Here is a 12,627-nt window from a genome sequence, read left to right as displayed (position 1 = left end):
CCACCCCACTCGGTAAGATAAACTCCAGTCGTTTCTTGCCCTCCAGGCTGGGCGAGGACCCCCCCCCCTGCTTCCTTTGTTACCACCTCTCCTCCCGCTGCTTCGCTCCAGCCGCCCGGGCCGCCTTGCTGTTCTCAGCCCAGCCTCTGCTTTGTCTGCTCCTGCACACCGCGCACTTCTGCTCGAGGCCGGGAGCCTGCTGGAGTCCCCCGTGAGGCCCATAGCTCTGGCCTGGCTTTGGCGAGGACAGGCTCATGCTGCCACTGTCACCAACTGTGTGTGTGGCCTGGGCACATTAATACACCTACTTGCGATGTTGCTTTTTGTTTAGAAGCTGAAGGTGGTAGCAGCCGCACCTGCTCTGAGGGTCCTGTGAGGATGACGTGAGATGGCGCATGTCAAATGTGACACGGTTCCTGGCACAAAGTTGGTATTCAGTAAATCTTGTTTTTGCTTATCTGGCTGGGCCTTGACCCCCATCCCTGGCCTAGTTGGGAGTCCTGCTGCCCAGGGACTGCTCTCCTGGGTGTTACCCCACCAGACTGCAGGGTCTCCCCTGGCCTGGATCACCTGTCCCTGCTCCCATCTGCTCTGTGCTGCCTTTCCCCCTGAGCATTATTTTATTTATTTAAGAAGCACATTGGAAGTGCTTACAGTGTATCAGACATCATGCTAAGCAGTTCACAAATATCTTCTCACTTACCCCTTAAAATTACTCTGGGAGAGGTGATATCCTGCCAGTTTTCAGAAGAGCAAGGTCAGGCTCTGGGAGTGGAAGTGACCTGCTCAGGGTCCCAGAGCCAGTGACTGTAGTTCAGCCGTGGTCCGTCTGCCTCCTCAACTGCTGGGCTCCGCGGTCTCTCTCTGTACAACTGTGCCCTGCCGGCTCACTCCTAAGACCAGCGCCAGCCCCACTGCTGGGCTCCAGGTCAGAAGCCCCCATGGAGGATCTGTCATCCCTGCCTCCAGCCCCAGAACCCCCACTTCCGTGTCAGGAGCCTGTGGATGTCACACACTTTGGCTACTGTGGCTTCCTTCAGGGTGACAAGGCCTGGCAGGCCCTGAAGGACATGGCAGCCACTCTGTTATTTGCCTGTTCTTAATCATGTCACCAGAGTCTAGGCCCTAAGATGCCTTACTCCTTAGACCCCACCCCCAACCCCGGAACTGGCACTGTCCCCGCTGACTGCCTCAGTGGGTCATCTACTCCCTGGGATGTTTTTAGAGCTCCTTTGGCTACGTGTGATTGTCCCACCAGTTCTTCTGAAGATTGTTCTAGATATCAGAACAGGAGGAATGGGGAGAAACATGGAGGGTGGAAGAGGGACTAAAAATGGTGATGTGGGGCCCTTGGCGGGCGGCAGCCCGGTCATACTCTGTAAGGTCACATGTAGGGACCTCTTCTTGAAGTGGTACATGTTCCACGGGGACGTGTTTTAGGAACGTGATTTGGAAAACAGTGCAGTCAGGATCAAGCACCTGTGTGGAAGCACCAATTTCCTGTGGCCTGGGTCCTGTAGTGTCCTCAGGGAGGACTTGGCCCACTCCCCCGTCTCCTCTTCCAGGGCTTTACCTCACGGACCCCAGACACGATCTGACCGCCAAACTCCTACACACAAAACTGGCAGCTCTTGGGGGCGTTCCTGGCAGCGTGGCCCCAAGAAGCTTGCAGGGAGAGCCTAAAGCAGTGGTGACTCCTGCTGTCACCTAGGAATGCTTGCATTAAGAAAAAGTTCTTTTTGTATCAGTTAGAAATTGTTTCCAGTTTCTTTGTAATAAACATTCTTCTTCAACTCTCAGAATGAGTGTCTAAATGAATCTCACGTGTTACATTTTTAAATTTAAGGCAGCTGGTCAGACTCCTTTGCACTCTGGGCCTACTGACGCTGAGGTTCCTGTGGGGTACCAACGAGTGTGTGGCCGGGAGGCGGCTAAATATCCTGGTCTGGGGCTCAGGAGAGAACCCCAGGCTGGGCACAGACGTGCGGTGGGAGCCATGGCAGTAAAGGTGGGCTCCCGGGGAGGAGTATGGACATAGAACAGGGCAGAAGAAGACCGTGGACAGATTTAGGTGGAAGTGGGGGATAGTGCCGAAACAGAAGAAAGCAACCAGAAAATGAGACCGGGCACGGCGATCGTGAGACAGTGAGAAGGCGGCCAGAGAATACGGTGCTGAAGGGCAGGGCCAGGGAGTGGGAAGGGGCGGGCGGCTGCCCAGCCAGGAGGCTGTCACCCGTGGAGGACCGAGCAGTGTCAGTGGAGAAGGGGGTGGGAAGGAGGTGGAGAAGGAAGCGGTATGGATTGTCCTTTCAGGAAATTCACTGGGAAGGAGAAGAAAGAGTAGGAGCCAGAGGAGCCCGGAGGCCTGGAAAAGACGTCTTTCATCGTAACTGTCCTTGCTGTTATCATCCTCCTGTTACTGTTCTTCATGGAGAGGAAGGGGGTGAAGGGGGGAGAGAGGGCTGGAGGGCAGGCTTCTGAGCAGGGGATGGGATGGGATCCAGTGCCCAGGAGGAGAGGAGGTCCCCTAGAGGAAAGGGTCTGTCTTCCAGCTGAAGCTGAGGAAGGGAGAGGGCACAGGTGAATTTGCACATTTGGTAGCAGAGAGTTTTCTTCTCACAGCTTCTGTTTTGTCCCTGATGAAGCCAGGGAGCATCCGCATGAAAGAAGGGAGGCCCCAGAGGAAGCTGGCAAAGGACACACAGGCTCATACTCCTCTGCTTTCACATCCCGTTGACCTCGGCAGAGAACCCAGAGCTGAGGACACACTGGGCGAGATCAGGGCCCTGGCGCCCGGGGGAGGGGGCGTGTGGCAGCCCAGGGGCCGCTGAGGGGCTCACCAGGGCTGTGGGGCCACCAGCATCAGCCCAGCCCCTTGGCTCCTTCTAGAACCAGCCCTGTCTCCTCTGGTCAATTTGAACTTAATTACACTCAGATCAGTTCCATAGCATAGACTTTTTTTAGGCATTAGTGACTGGAAGAGTTTTATTCTATTACTTCACATTTTCCAAACCCACTTCACACAGATGGAATCTCTTATAATCCTATAAGGCCAAACACAGAAGAGGAACAGGGCCAAGGAGGTTGGGCCCAGGACTTGTTTTAGTGCAGATAGAATGGTCTTATTTCTTTTGACATCCTGATAAATCTTTCTGCCCTGAATTTGGGAGTATGAGGAACGCTCCTACGCCATTCATTCAACAAATGCTGCCTGCCGTCCGCTGGGGGCCAGACCTGTGCCCTGTGGGTCACCTCCTCTGCCAGGCTTTCCTTCTTCCAGTCTCTGGCACCAGTCTGTGGAGTTGATTTCAGTGTCCCTGTTTGATGAGCAACGAAACCAGCAGCCCCAGAGGTTAACTTGCCTGGAGTCACCTGGGAATTATGTGGCCGGGCTGGGATTCAGACCAGGGTCTTCTGGCTCTTAAGGCCTTTGCTCCATCCATTTCATCAAAGAACCCCTCAAACATAATGTTTTACTCTGTTGAGGCTTTAATTTTAAATGTTACGTGTCTCTCACTGCAAAAGGTTCTTTAGGGAATTGTCAAAACCCAAGAAGTGTACAAGCAATTTATGAATCGGGGTCTTGGAAATGTTCTAATCAAATAAATGTAGGGCAGATGTATTAAGTTCTTGCTTTGGTTCCTGTGTGCATGACATCAGCAAAGTGAGAGAGAAACAGTAATAGATTTTATTAATAATTTATGATCCCAACAAGAGCATTGTGTGAGGGAAGGAAGGGCTGTTTGGAGCTTGCGTGGAGTCTGGCAGCAGTGGGACCCTCGGGAGGGGTGGGAGGTGACCCTTACTGAGGACTTGTTCTCTACTGTGTGCTGTGAATGTCGTAATCTCATTTAATCGTCGTGTTGAGCTTCCTAGTTATTACAGTGTCATACCTATTCTAAGATGTGAAAATTGGGATTCTGAGAAGACAGTGCCTGAGAAGATCACGCAGCTGGTGTGTGGAGGCAGAGTCTGTCTAATTCTACGTAAGATTACAGACTCTTAATTAACTGTGTACTTGTAATTAAAATGTGTGCATGTGTATACACACATACGTGTATAACTTTTGCTGGGCATTAAAGAATTTGGGGGAAAAAACAAAAGGAGCAACTATCAGCCAGTAACTGGGCAATAACCATGCCCCCGTCCTTGATTGCCAGGTTAATGAATTCTCTTTTCGATCTTACTGTAGCCCAAAAGTCCCGAGCCCTTCCTCTTTGCTAACCGGAGACGGTGAGAGGGGCGTGAGATGAGGCCGGCGCCTGCCTGCCCCATCGGGGCTCTTGCTGAATGGCAGCCCTAGCGGGCGTCCTTGTCATTGCCGTTACTTAGGGTCTACACTGAAGGTGCGAAGGACTTGGCAGGGTCCGGGATGGCTGTGTCTTCCATGTGGGTGGCCCGGAGGAGGATGGTGCATTTGCAGAAAGGGGGCGGTCTCGGGAGAAGCTGCGGGCACAGCCTTGGCCTCCTGGCCGAGAGCTCCCAGGTCCAAGAGCTCCCAGGTGCAAGCCACGGGGTCTTGTGTCGGGAGCTGCCCACTGCCTCCAGCCAGCCTTCGCACAGCACCCGCCTGTCTGAGGCTTATAGTTGGGTCCCGAGAAGCATTCGAAGGGCACCGCGCTTTGGGCACAGCTTCTTAGCCCGCAGGTTTTGTCTCTGGCCATTCCCACTACCCTCCCAGACTTGCTAGTAGACCCCCGTTCCAGCTGGTGGGCAGTTGGCTCTCACTAACGACCTTATTAAAGTTCCAGGTGTGTGGCAAAAAAGTGCTGTTAATAACAGCAAGGCCTGATATGAATTAAAAAGGAGGGCTTATAACTCAGAGGTGGAGAGCTTTAATCCCCTCCTTTTTTCCATTCTTTGCCAGGGCCCCCATGCCACAAGCTGAACATACTGGGCATTGGGTAATGGGTTTTCCCTGGTTCCCTTATGCACCCCAAGTCGTCCTGGTGAAGTGCTCCCGTTAGCTCCCTTGGCTAGGAACCAGCCTCACTGATAGGTAAAACTTAGGTAATTTGGTGATTCAGATTGTAATGTTAAACCTGCTAGAAAGAAGAGACAAGCCCCTGAAGAAGATGTCAAAGGCAGCCTCTCCTTCTGGTCCCATGTTGGTTGTATAAGATAGGGGAGGGGCTGACTTTGGGAAGGGGTGTGAGGTAGTTCCAGAAGCTTCTCTGACTGCAGTGGGCTTGGGCTAGGACATTTTCTGATTCTAGGAATGGCGGCTGTCACATGGCCAATGAGCTCTGAGATCCTTTAGCCATATTTCAATTTTAAGTTCTAAGTTCACCGGGAGGATCCTGCTAGCTAACACATTATGCCCTCTCTCAGACAGTTTGCTTTCAGAAGGGACTTCTGGTCCCAGGGGAGCTGGCAGAGAGGCAGTTTGCCATTAAGGGTATTTTGGCACAGAAATCCTGAGAAATGTGGCTGGGGTTATGGAGAAGACTATCCCACTTCCCATCCTCACCTGGGGAGCGGGGTTCCCAGGCTGTACCTCCATCTCCAGATCCAGCCCTTCTCTCCAGAGGAGAACCTCACCCATCCCGGTGAAGAAAAGGATGGCCAGAGCTTCGGCCCTTCACCATGTCCGTGTCCACATTCCAATTAGATGTCCTGCTGTGTTTTGCATCCCGATTAGAAAGAATCACTGCTGAAATTGACTCTGTGCTTCCTAGGAACTTGCCAGCTGTGGATGGAGTAAGAAGGAGAAACATAGTCTCGCCCCCAACGTCGTGGCCTTTACCCGGAGGTTTAATCAGGTGAGCAGTACCCCTTGCATGTGCCTGAGCAGGTAGCACAGGTGTCCCCTGTGAACTAGGCACCCTGCTAGGGTTCAGTCACAGGCACCTGGCACAGGTCCAAACCCTTCTTCCCAAACCACTCTGCCCATCAGTCCTTTTTGCCTACACAGTCCTTTCTCACAGCAGGTGGAACTGAAACCATCTTTCGAGGGTTTGAATCTCTTCATTGGCTTCCAGTTCCACCCAAGCTGAGGCTCCAGCACCTGCCCTGCAGGGTCCTGCACAGTGGGTCAGGTTTTCATCCACCCCTCTCGCCGCATCCCTTGTCCCTTCCCCCTATCCCATCCTGGCCGGCCTTCCTTCTCTTCCCTGATGCACCGTATCTCTGTCCCCTCAGGCCCCCAGATGTGCCGTCTTCTCAGCTCAGAATTCTTCCTCCCCGTTCAGCTCCCAGTCTGATCAGCTTGAATGTCACTTCTGCAGGGAGCTTTCTGTGAATCCCCAGCCTGTGTGAGGTCTTCGCTGTCACACGTTCTCTCACTGAACCCTGTGCTTCTGTCTCCGTGTGGCCCTTTGCTCATCTCTGCTCACTCTGTGGAGCTCTTCCTTCTCCCCCTTCTATGCCAGTCTCTGGGCTCTGTCTTGTTCACCACTGTGCCTCCCGCCCCCTTGCCTAATGTCCAGGGTAAGAGAGACCCTCAGTAAATGCTTGTGAAATGAATCAATGAGATGCTCAGAAAACACTTGTTGAGTTGAATTTCTTTGAGTGCCTCACAGCCAGGCCCCTGGCCTCACACATCCCGCTGCAAACTGACTTGTTCCAACCAGAGCCTTTGCTCTAGGTATGAAGATCCACACCCCCTCTTAAGGGAAGGATGATGGGGGCTTGGACCAACTAAGGGTAGTGGACTTCTGGCTTCTTAGCCAATCTGCCAGAATGTGATCTTTGCTAGTAAGCTACCCTGTAAGACCCCTTTTGGGTGGGCCAACCCCCAAATGGTGCTATTGACAGCTTTTCATCTTTCTTGTTTTTTTCTGGTTTCAAATGAGGGCAGTGGATTCAAGATTGTGTAGTGTGCGTGACTGGACCTTGGGGTGATGGGCCTAGGTTCCCTTTGGTCCCTCCCTGCAGCTGGGCCTCCCTGCTCAGAAATGCCGGGCCCTGTGCATCACCACTGCCCAGTCCTCTCCAGGCTTCCCCAGCCTCGGCTGCCACCCAAGGACAAGGGAGCCTCAAAGAGGCAACAGCTTTTCATCTGAAGATTGACACTGGAGTTAGCATTATTGTTGCTGTAACAGGAGCTGGGAAGGGTCTAGATGCATTGGGAGTAGGGGCTGTATGTACCTGTTTGTTTTGAAAAGAGAAGTTTTGAAGCCTTTTGTTTCTTTTTTCTTTCTGTTCAAAATCTCCCTTTTCAACCAAGCTTAGGCTTTAAAAAATAAAACAGATGTGCACACGCTATCAGAGGATTCAGAGTTTCCTTCACAAAACTATTTGACTGGGAGCCAGCTCAGTCCCACCTCTGACCAGCCGCAGAGCTCCCGGAGGAGGGCTGCTGGGGGCTCTGATGTAATCTGCCTTGCGCGCGGAGGCCAGGTCAGCTTGGCAGGGGCGGGGCAGCTCGTTCTGCGCATGACTGCCTTGTGTCCAGATCAGACCAAGTGGGTGAAGTGAGCCAGAAGTGCAGTCGTGTTTTCCCAAACAGAATGCTTTGAGAAGTGGTCTTGCTGCCAGCCTGTCAGCCACTCCGAGTGACCAGCTCCTGGACACAGCCTTGTAGCGCTCCTTTGGGAACGGGCCGGCCACTGGGGCTGCTTTCTCGGAGGTGAACTGATCGGCATCCCTTCCTGGCAGACTTTTCTCTGTGAGAACAAGGCTCCCCATCAGCCTGTAGATAAGGAGAACAGGTCACTTACCTTTCGCGAGCCTCAGTTTCCTTATCTGTAAGTGAGAATAATAATAGGACTCAACTTGCAGAGTTGGTGTGGAGATTAAGTGAAATGGTATATGAAGAACTCTTAGTGCAGTGTCTGGCATGGAGTAAACATTCAACGTTTTGGGGGAAAATAAGAGGGAACGTGAAGATCAACTGATTGGAAGGAGGTTGCCCGCAGATTTGAGGCTTCTTGTGGCCAAACCAGAAACCCAGTAGCCAGGGTCCTGGTCAGACTCTGTGGGCTTGCCTGCCTCTCTGTGGGATCTGAGTCCCCTGGGATTTGTTCATCTTGCTCATAGAGGGATGGAAGGACCCAGACAAGTTCACTGAGCATGTGTTATGGGCCAGGCTTGTAGCTCAACACCAAAGAGTTCACCGTAGAGCTCAGAAATGCTCAGCCTTTTTTGGATTATGTCTTCTTTTGAGAATTTGACTATATATATACATATATATATATGTATATATATATATTTGAACTTGTCCCAATGGGGACATTTTACAAAATGGTACTGGAACAATTGGAACTTACCTAGACATAGACAATAGATCTTTCCTAAAAATTAACTGGTATTTGCCTGTGCAAAGAGAGAAGGACAGTATTTGGCAATGATGAACGAAGTTGCTAGAAACACGTGCATGTGTGTGTGCACGCATGTGTGTGTAGACATATGATTTCAAAGAAGCGGGGTATATATCTGGGAGTGCAAGTGCTGGACTGTGCCATTTTGTACTCCTGCCGGTAATGGAACAAGAGTGTGTGTTGCTCCAGGTACTGGCCAGCAGCTGGCACCTTCACTGACTGTTTCATGTTAGCCGTTCTAACACATACACAGAGTTCTGCATTTCCCCAGTGACAAATGATGTTGAGCATCTTTTCATCTTTATCACTATTTGTACTTCCTTGGTCAGGTGTCCAGATCTTTGGCCCATTCTTCAGTTGGGTTGTTTTCTTGCTGTTGAGTTTTAAGTGTCTATTTTGAATATAATATGTACATCAGATATGTGTTTTGCAAGTATTTCCCCAGACTGTGCTTCATCTTTTAATTTCCTTACCAGTATCGTTTGCCCTATAGAAATGTCTAATTGTAATGAAGCCCAACTTATCAGGTTTTTTTTTCATGGATTGAGTTTTTGGTGTTACATCATCTGGCCTTCAGTGCCCTTCCTAGCTTTGATTTCGCCCTCTACCCTGACCCCCCAGAGCACCTGCAACACCAGACCAGTTGGTCCACTCAGCCCTCCCTGGTCGTGGTGTATATAGCCGTACACCAATCCTATCTTTACCTGCTCGAAGTCCACCCATCTTTAAAGGCCTGCCTCTTCCAGCAGACCTTCCTCTACCATTAACTCTCCTGTGTTCCAGTCCGCTTCGGTTGAACAACTTCTGCGTCCAGGATTGCCATGGGATTTCGGGAGGATCTTGCTTCCTCTGGTCACCCCTGTATCAGGCAAGGGCCAAGTGTCGGCTCATGGTGCCTAGAGCCTGCACACAGAACAGGCTTCACAAAAGTCTGTTGAATTGACCTGGAGTTGCCTCCGCACCCGTGTCCTGCAGATCAGTGTCGACCCTGCCGTGTGCCATAATTATGCCTTAAATGTGTGTGATTTTTTGGCGTGCAGGAATCTATTAAATTATACATATAAACTATCACACTTGAGTTTATGTGGCATAAAAATGTGCATGTATTAAAATATAACGTTTATGGGCATATCATTTGATGTCCAGAAAAATCTTTTCTTCCGTAACTGGCTAGTAAACGTTTGAGTCTGAACTTAATTTTAGGCAATTCCTTGGAAAAAATGATTCTATGGAAACCCAGGCATGTCCTGGAGGCAACCACAGATAATTACGCGGAAAAAACTTTTCTATAATATTCCTGCTTAACATAAAAAGCAAGTTTTTGGTTCTTGGCTATTCTTGTTTTCTCGTTGAAAAGTGACTATTTCAGGGAAGAGAAAAAAATCTAGTTGCCACAGTAAAGGTGCTTTGTTAACTCTGGACTATCTTTATTTTGATTTGTAAAATTCAGAGGTTTTAGATGCTCTTGCCTTCCTTTCAACTCCACACCTCCCTGTACTCAGCTTAGCTCTCTCTCTCTCTCTTGGCTGTGCTGTCATCCCGCCTTTGGGCATCCGTGGGTCACCCAGCACTGTTGTTACAGTAGCGAGACATAAACAAGAAAGTAACCACTTCCCAGACTTTCTTGGCACGGAGCCCCTTCTGTGTTGTACTGAGGTGTCATGTGAGTCCGCTATACCCTGGGAGACAACTTGCTTGTTCCCAAAAGGATTCAGGGGCTTGGGGATGTTGATTTCTGTGAGAGGTCAAGCATGAATAATGTTCTTTTCTTTTTTCTTTTTTTGAAGCATGAATAATGTTCTGAACCCAAAGTACTGTCATGTCCTTTTGGCATCGGTGGTCTCCAGAAAAACATGTCCCTTCACCTGCCTTGCTTTATGGGACTTTGAAAGACACTTGCATATCATTTAAATTATTGGGTGAACCTCTCCTAGAAAATTAAATTTGTTATGATTGTGCAAATTTTGGTGAATCCTACTCAGTTGAGGTCTGGCTGGGGATATAGATCTCACAGTGGTACAGCCAGTGAACATATGTGTTTGTCTGGCCATTTGTCGATCCATCCATCCGACACCCCGGCCATGGTTTCCCCACGACTGACAGCCTTCTGAGCAGGGATCAGTCCGAAGCATCTCACAATTTCCTGCCACAGCTTCAGAGAGATTCATATGTTGTGGAGGCCCAGTAATTCCCCCGGGTGATGAGGAAGTACTTGTCTCTCGGCATCGCTGTGTGTGTTCGAGAGGGGGTGCTGAAGGAGGGACGCACCTGCAGGGCTGGGTGTCGTAAAGGACCCCTCCGCCGCCGGCAACCCCGGGCTGCGCTCCTCCAGCTTCCTGACCCCCACGGTGGGCGAGGGCGACGAGGGTGGTCCAGGGCTTAACCATTTCTCTGGTGTGTGTGTGTGTGTGTGTATTTGACTCTACAGGTCAGTTTTTGGGTTGTTCGAGAAATTCTAACAGCACAGACTTTAAAAATAAGGGCAGAAATCCTGAGCCATTTTGTGAAAATAGCCAAGGTAAGCTCTTTTGTTATTATGTTTTCCTCTCTCCCTCCCTCCCTTCCTTCCATCCTTCTTGCAGAATGTGTTTCCTCAGTACTTTGAGAGCTGCCTTGCTCTGGGTGTACTGGACTGGGTTCAAACAGAAGCTGTGACCTGACTTCTCTAGGCTGTAAGGCCCGCCTACATGCCTGCTCGGCATCCCCTCCCCCCTGCACGCATGGTGGTGTGGCCCTCTACCCGTTACGATGGCAGTCAACCGTTCTCCTTAGCTGGCTCTTCAGACTCTCTATGAGACCCTGGGAGCTCCCTCTGGGGTCCATGCCTTCTCCTGTTTCACACTCAGCTGGTCCTGGGCCCTGCCGGGCTCTGTGGTACCATCACCTCCTGCAGTCTTGTCCATGATCCGCAGAGCTCACCCCACTGCCATTCTGAGCTTAAGGCCTAGGCCCCCACTCCCCACTCCCACCCCCTGCCCTGATAGGTTCTGTCCTTGCCAGCTGTTGAGCCCCAGGCTTAGGTCTGTATCCTGCCTTTCCCTCCTCTTCCCTGATGCTGGCCACTCTCATCACTCTGCCAGCCCCTCCCCTTACACTGCTGCCGACCACAGGGCGTGCCTGCAGCCGGGCGGCACACTGCCCTTCTCACTGGTTCCCCGTGTGCTGTGTGCACGTGCTGTGTTCCCACCCAGACCCTGGGCCTGCTGACCTGTACTGAAGTCCTCATGAGCCAGGCATCACAGCAGCCGCTCTACTGAACTGATTGTGTTCCATGTTCACATTGTTATTCTCCCACTTCTCGAGGAGGAAGAGGGGTTTAGAGAGGTGAGCGGCCATGCCCAGGGCCTTGTAACAAGCGAGCTGCAGCATGTCTCTTTGCCTTCAGGGGAGCTGCTGTGCTGCCCTCCTGGGAAAGGTTAAGGGCATCCATCCAGAAGTATGTCAGGGGCAGCAGATAACTTTCATGCCGTGTGCATTCGGAAGCGCTTGGGACCGTGCTGGCACTGGGCTCAATGACGCTTGTTACTGTCAGTGCGTTCATGCTGGGCCAGGAGAGAAAGCGGGGTGAAGTTCCGGGCCACTGGTGCTTTCTGGAATGGAGTTTGCGGTGCCTGTCCAAGGAATCCAAGCGGGTCCCACCTTAACCTCTGCCATCTTCCAGTGCTGGCTCATCACGCTGGCACTGTGCCCTGAGGCTGTTCTTGTGCAGACCCCTCCTTCCTCGGGGCCTTGGTTTCCCCTCTGCAAAATGAGACGGCTGGATTAGAGGGACCTTCCAGCTCCCAGAGGACCTTCAGCTCAGAAAGAAATTGTGTGACAGGCATAGCCTTTCAGATACATAGGATGAAATTCAGTCCTCTCAGAGAATCTGTTATTACACACAGGAAACAATTAGAGATTGTTACAAGATGTATGAAAGGAAATATTAACTTGTGTGGTAAAGGAGAGATCTGAGGAGGAACAGAGCCGCAAGGACTAGACACAAGGGCTTTTTATTATTCGTTCGTTCACTCGGCCCTACTGTGCGCCATATGCGGCACTAGAGATATGACAGCAGGTACAGCTTCACCCCTGCTCTCGGGGAACACCTGGTCCAGGGTGAGAGAGAAGAAGGTCAAAGTGACTACAGGCCAGTGTGCTAAGGAGATGCACAGACTGCTGTGGGAACACGTAGGCAGGGGCCCTAAGCTCCCTAGATTTGGGAACAGGGTCAGGAGAGTCATACTAGAGGAAAGGCATCTGTGCTTGGTAGTACCCAAGACAAGTGAGGGGGCAGGCAGGGGGAGTCTTACCCACAGGCACAGAGCACTCCCCCGGAGCCAGGTGCTGCTCTGGCACTTGGCACACACCATCCCAGGTAGCATAC

The 12,627-nt window shown here is 51.3% G+C and overlaps 1 protein-coding gene across 7 annotated transcripts in view; it reads left to right on the top strand.

Moving 5' to 3' along the window:
• Positions 1 to 12,627, top strand: part of RALGPS1 (Ral GEF with PH domain and SH3 binding motif 1) — a 273,218-nt gene that overhangs the window by 94,430 nt on the left and 166,161 nt on the right. For all 7 annotated transcript variants that reach the window (XM_044264877.1, XM_044264876.1, XM_044264880.1 and 4 more), the window contains exons 6-7: positions 5,679 to 5,762; positions 10,690 to 10,779. In XM_044264877.1, the coding sequence (XP_044120812.1) occupies positions 5,679 to 5,762; positions 10,690 to 10,779 (174 nt within the window). The remainder of the gene's footprint in view (positions 1 to 5,678; positions 5,763 to 10,689; positions 10,780 to 12,627) is intronic.

Source organism: Neovison vison, chromosome 9 (genome assembly GCF_020171115.1).
Source record: "Neovison vison isolate M4711 chromosome 9, ASM_NN_V1, whole genome shotgun sequence".
Lineage (NCBI taxonomy): Eukaryota > Metazoa > Chordata > Mammalia > Carnivora > Mustelidae > Neogale > Neogale vison.
This window is presented reverse-complemented; position numbering and strand designations above follow the sequence as displayed.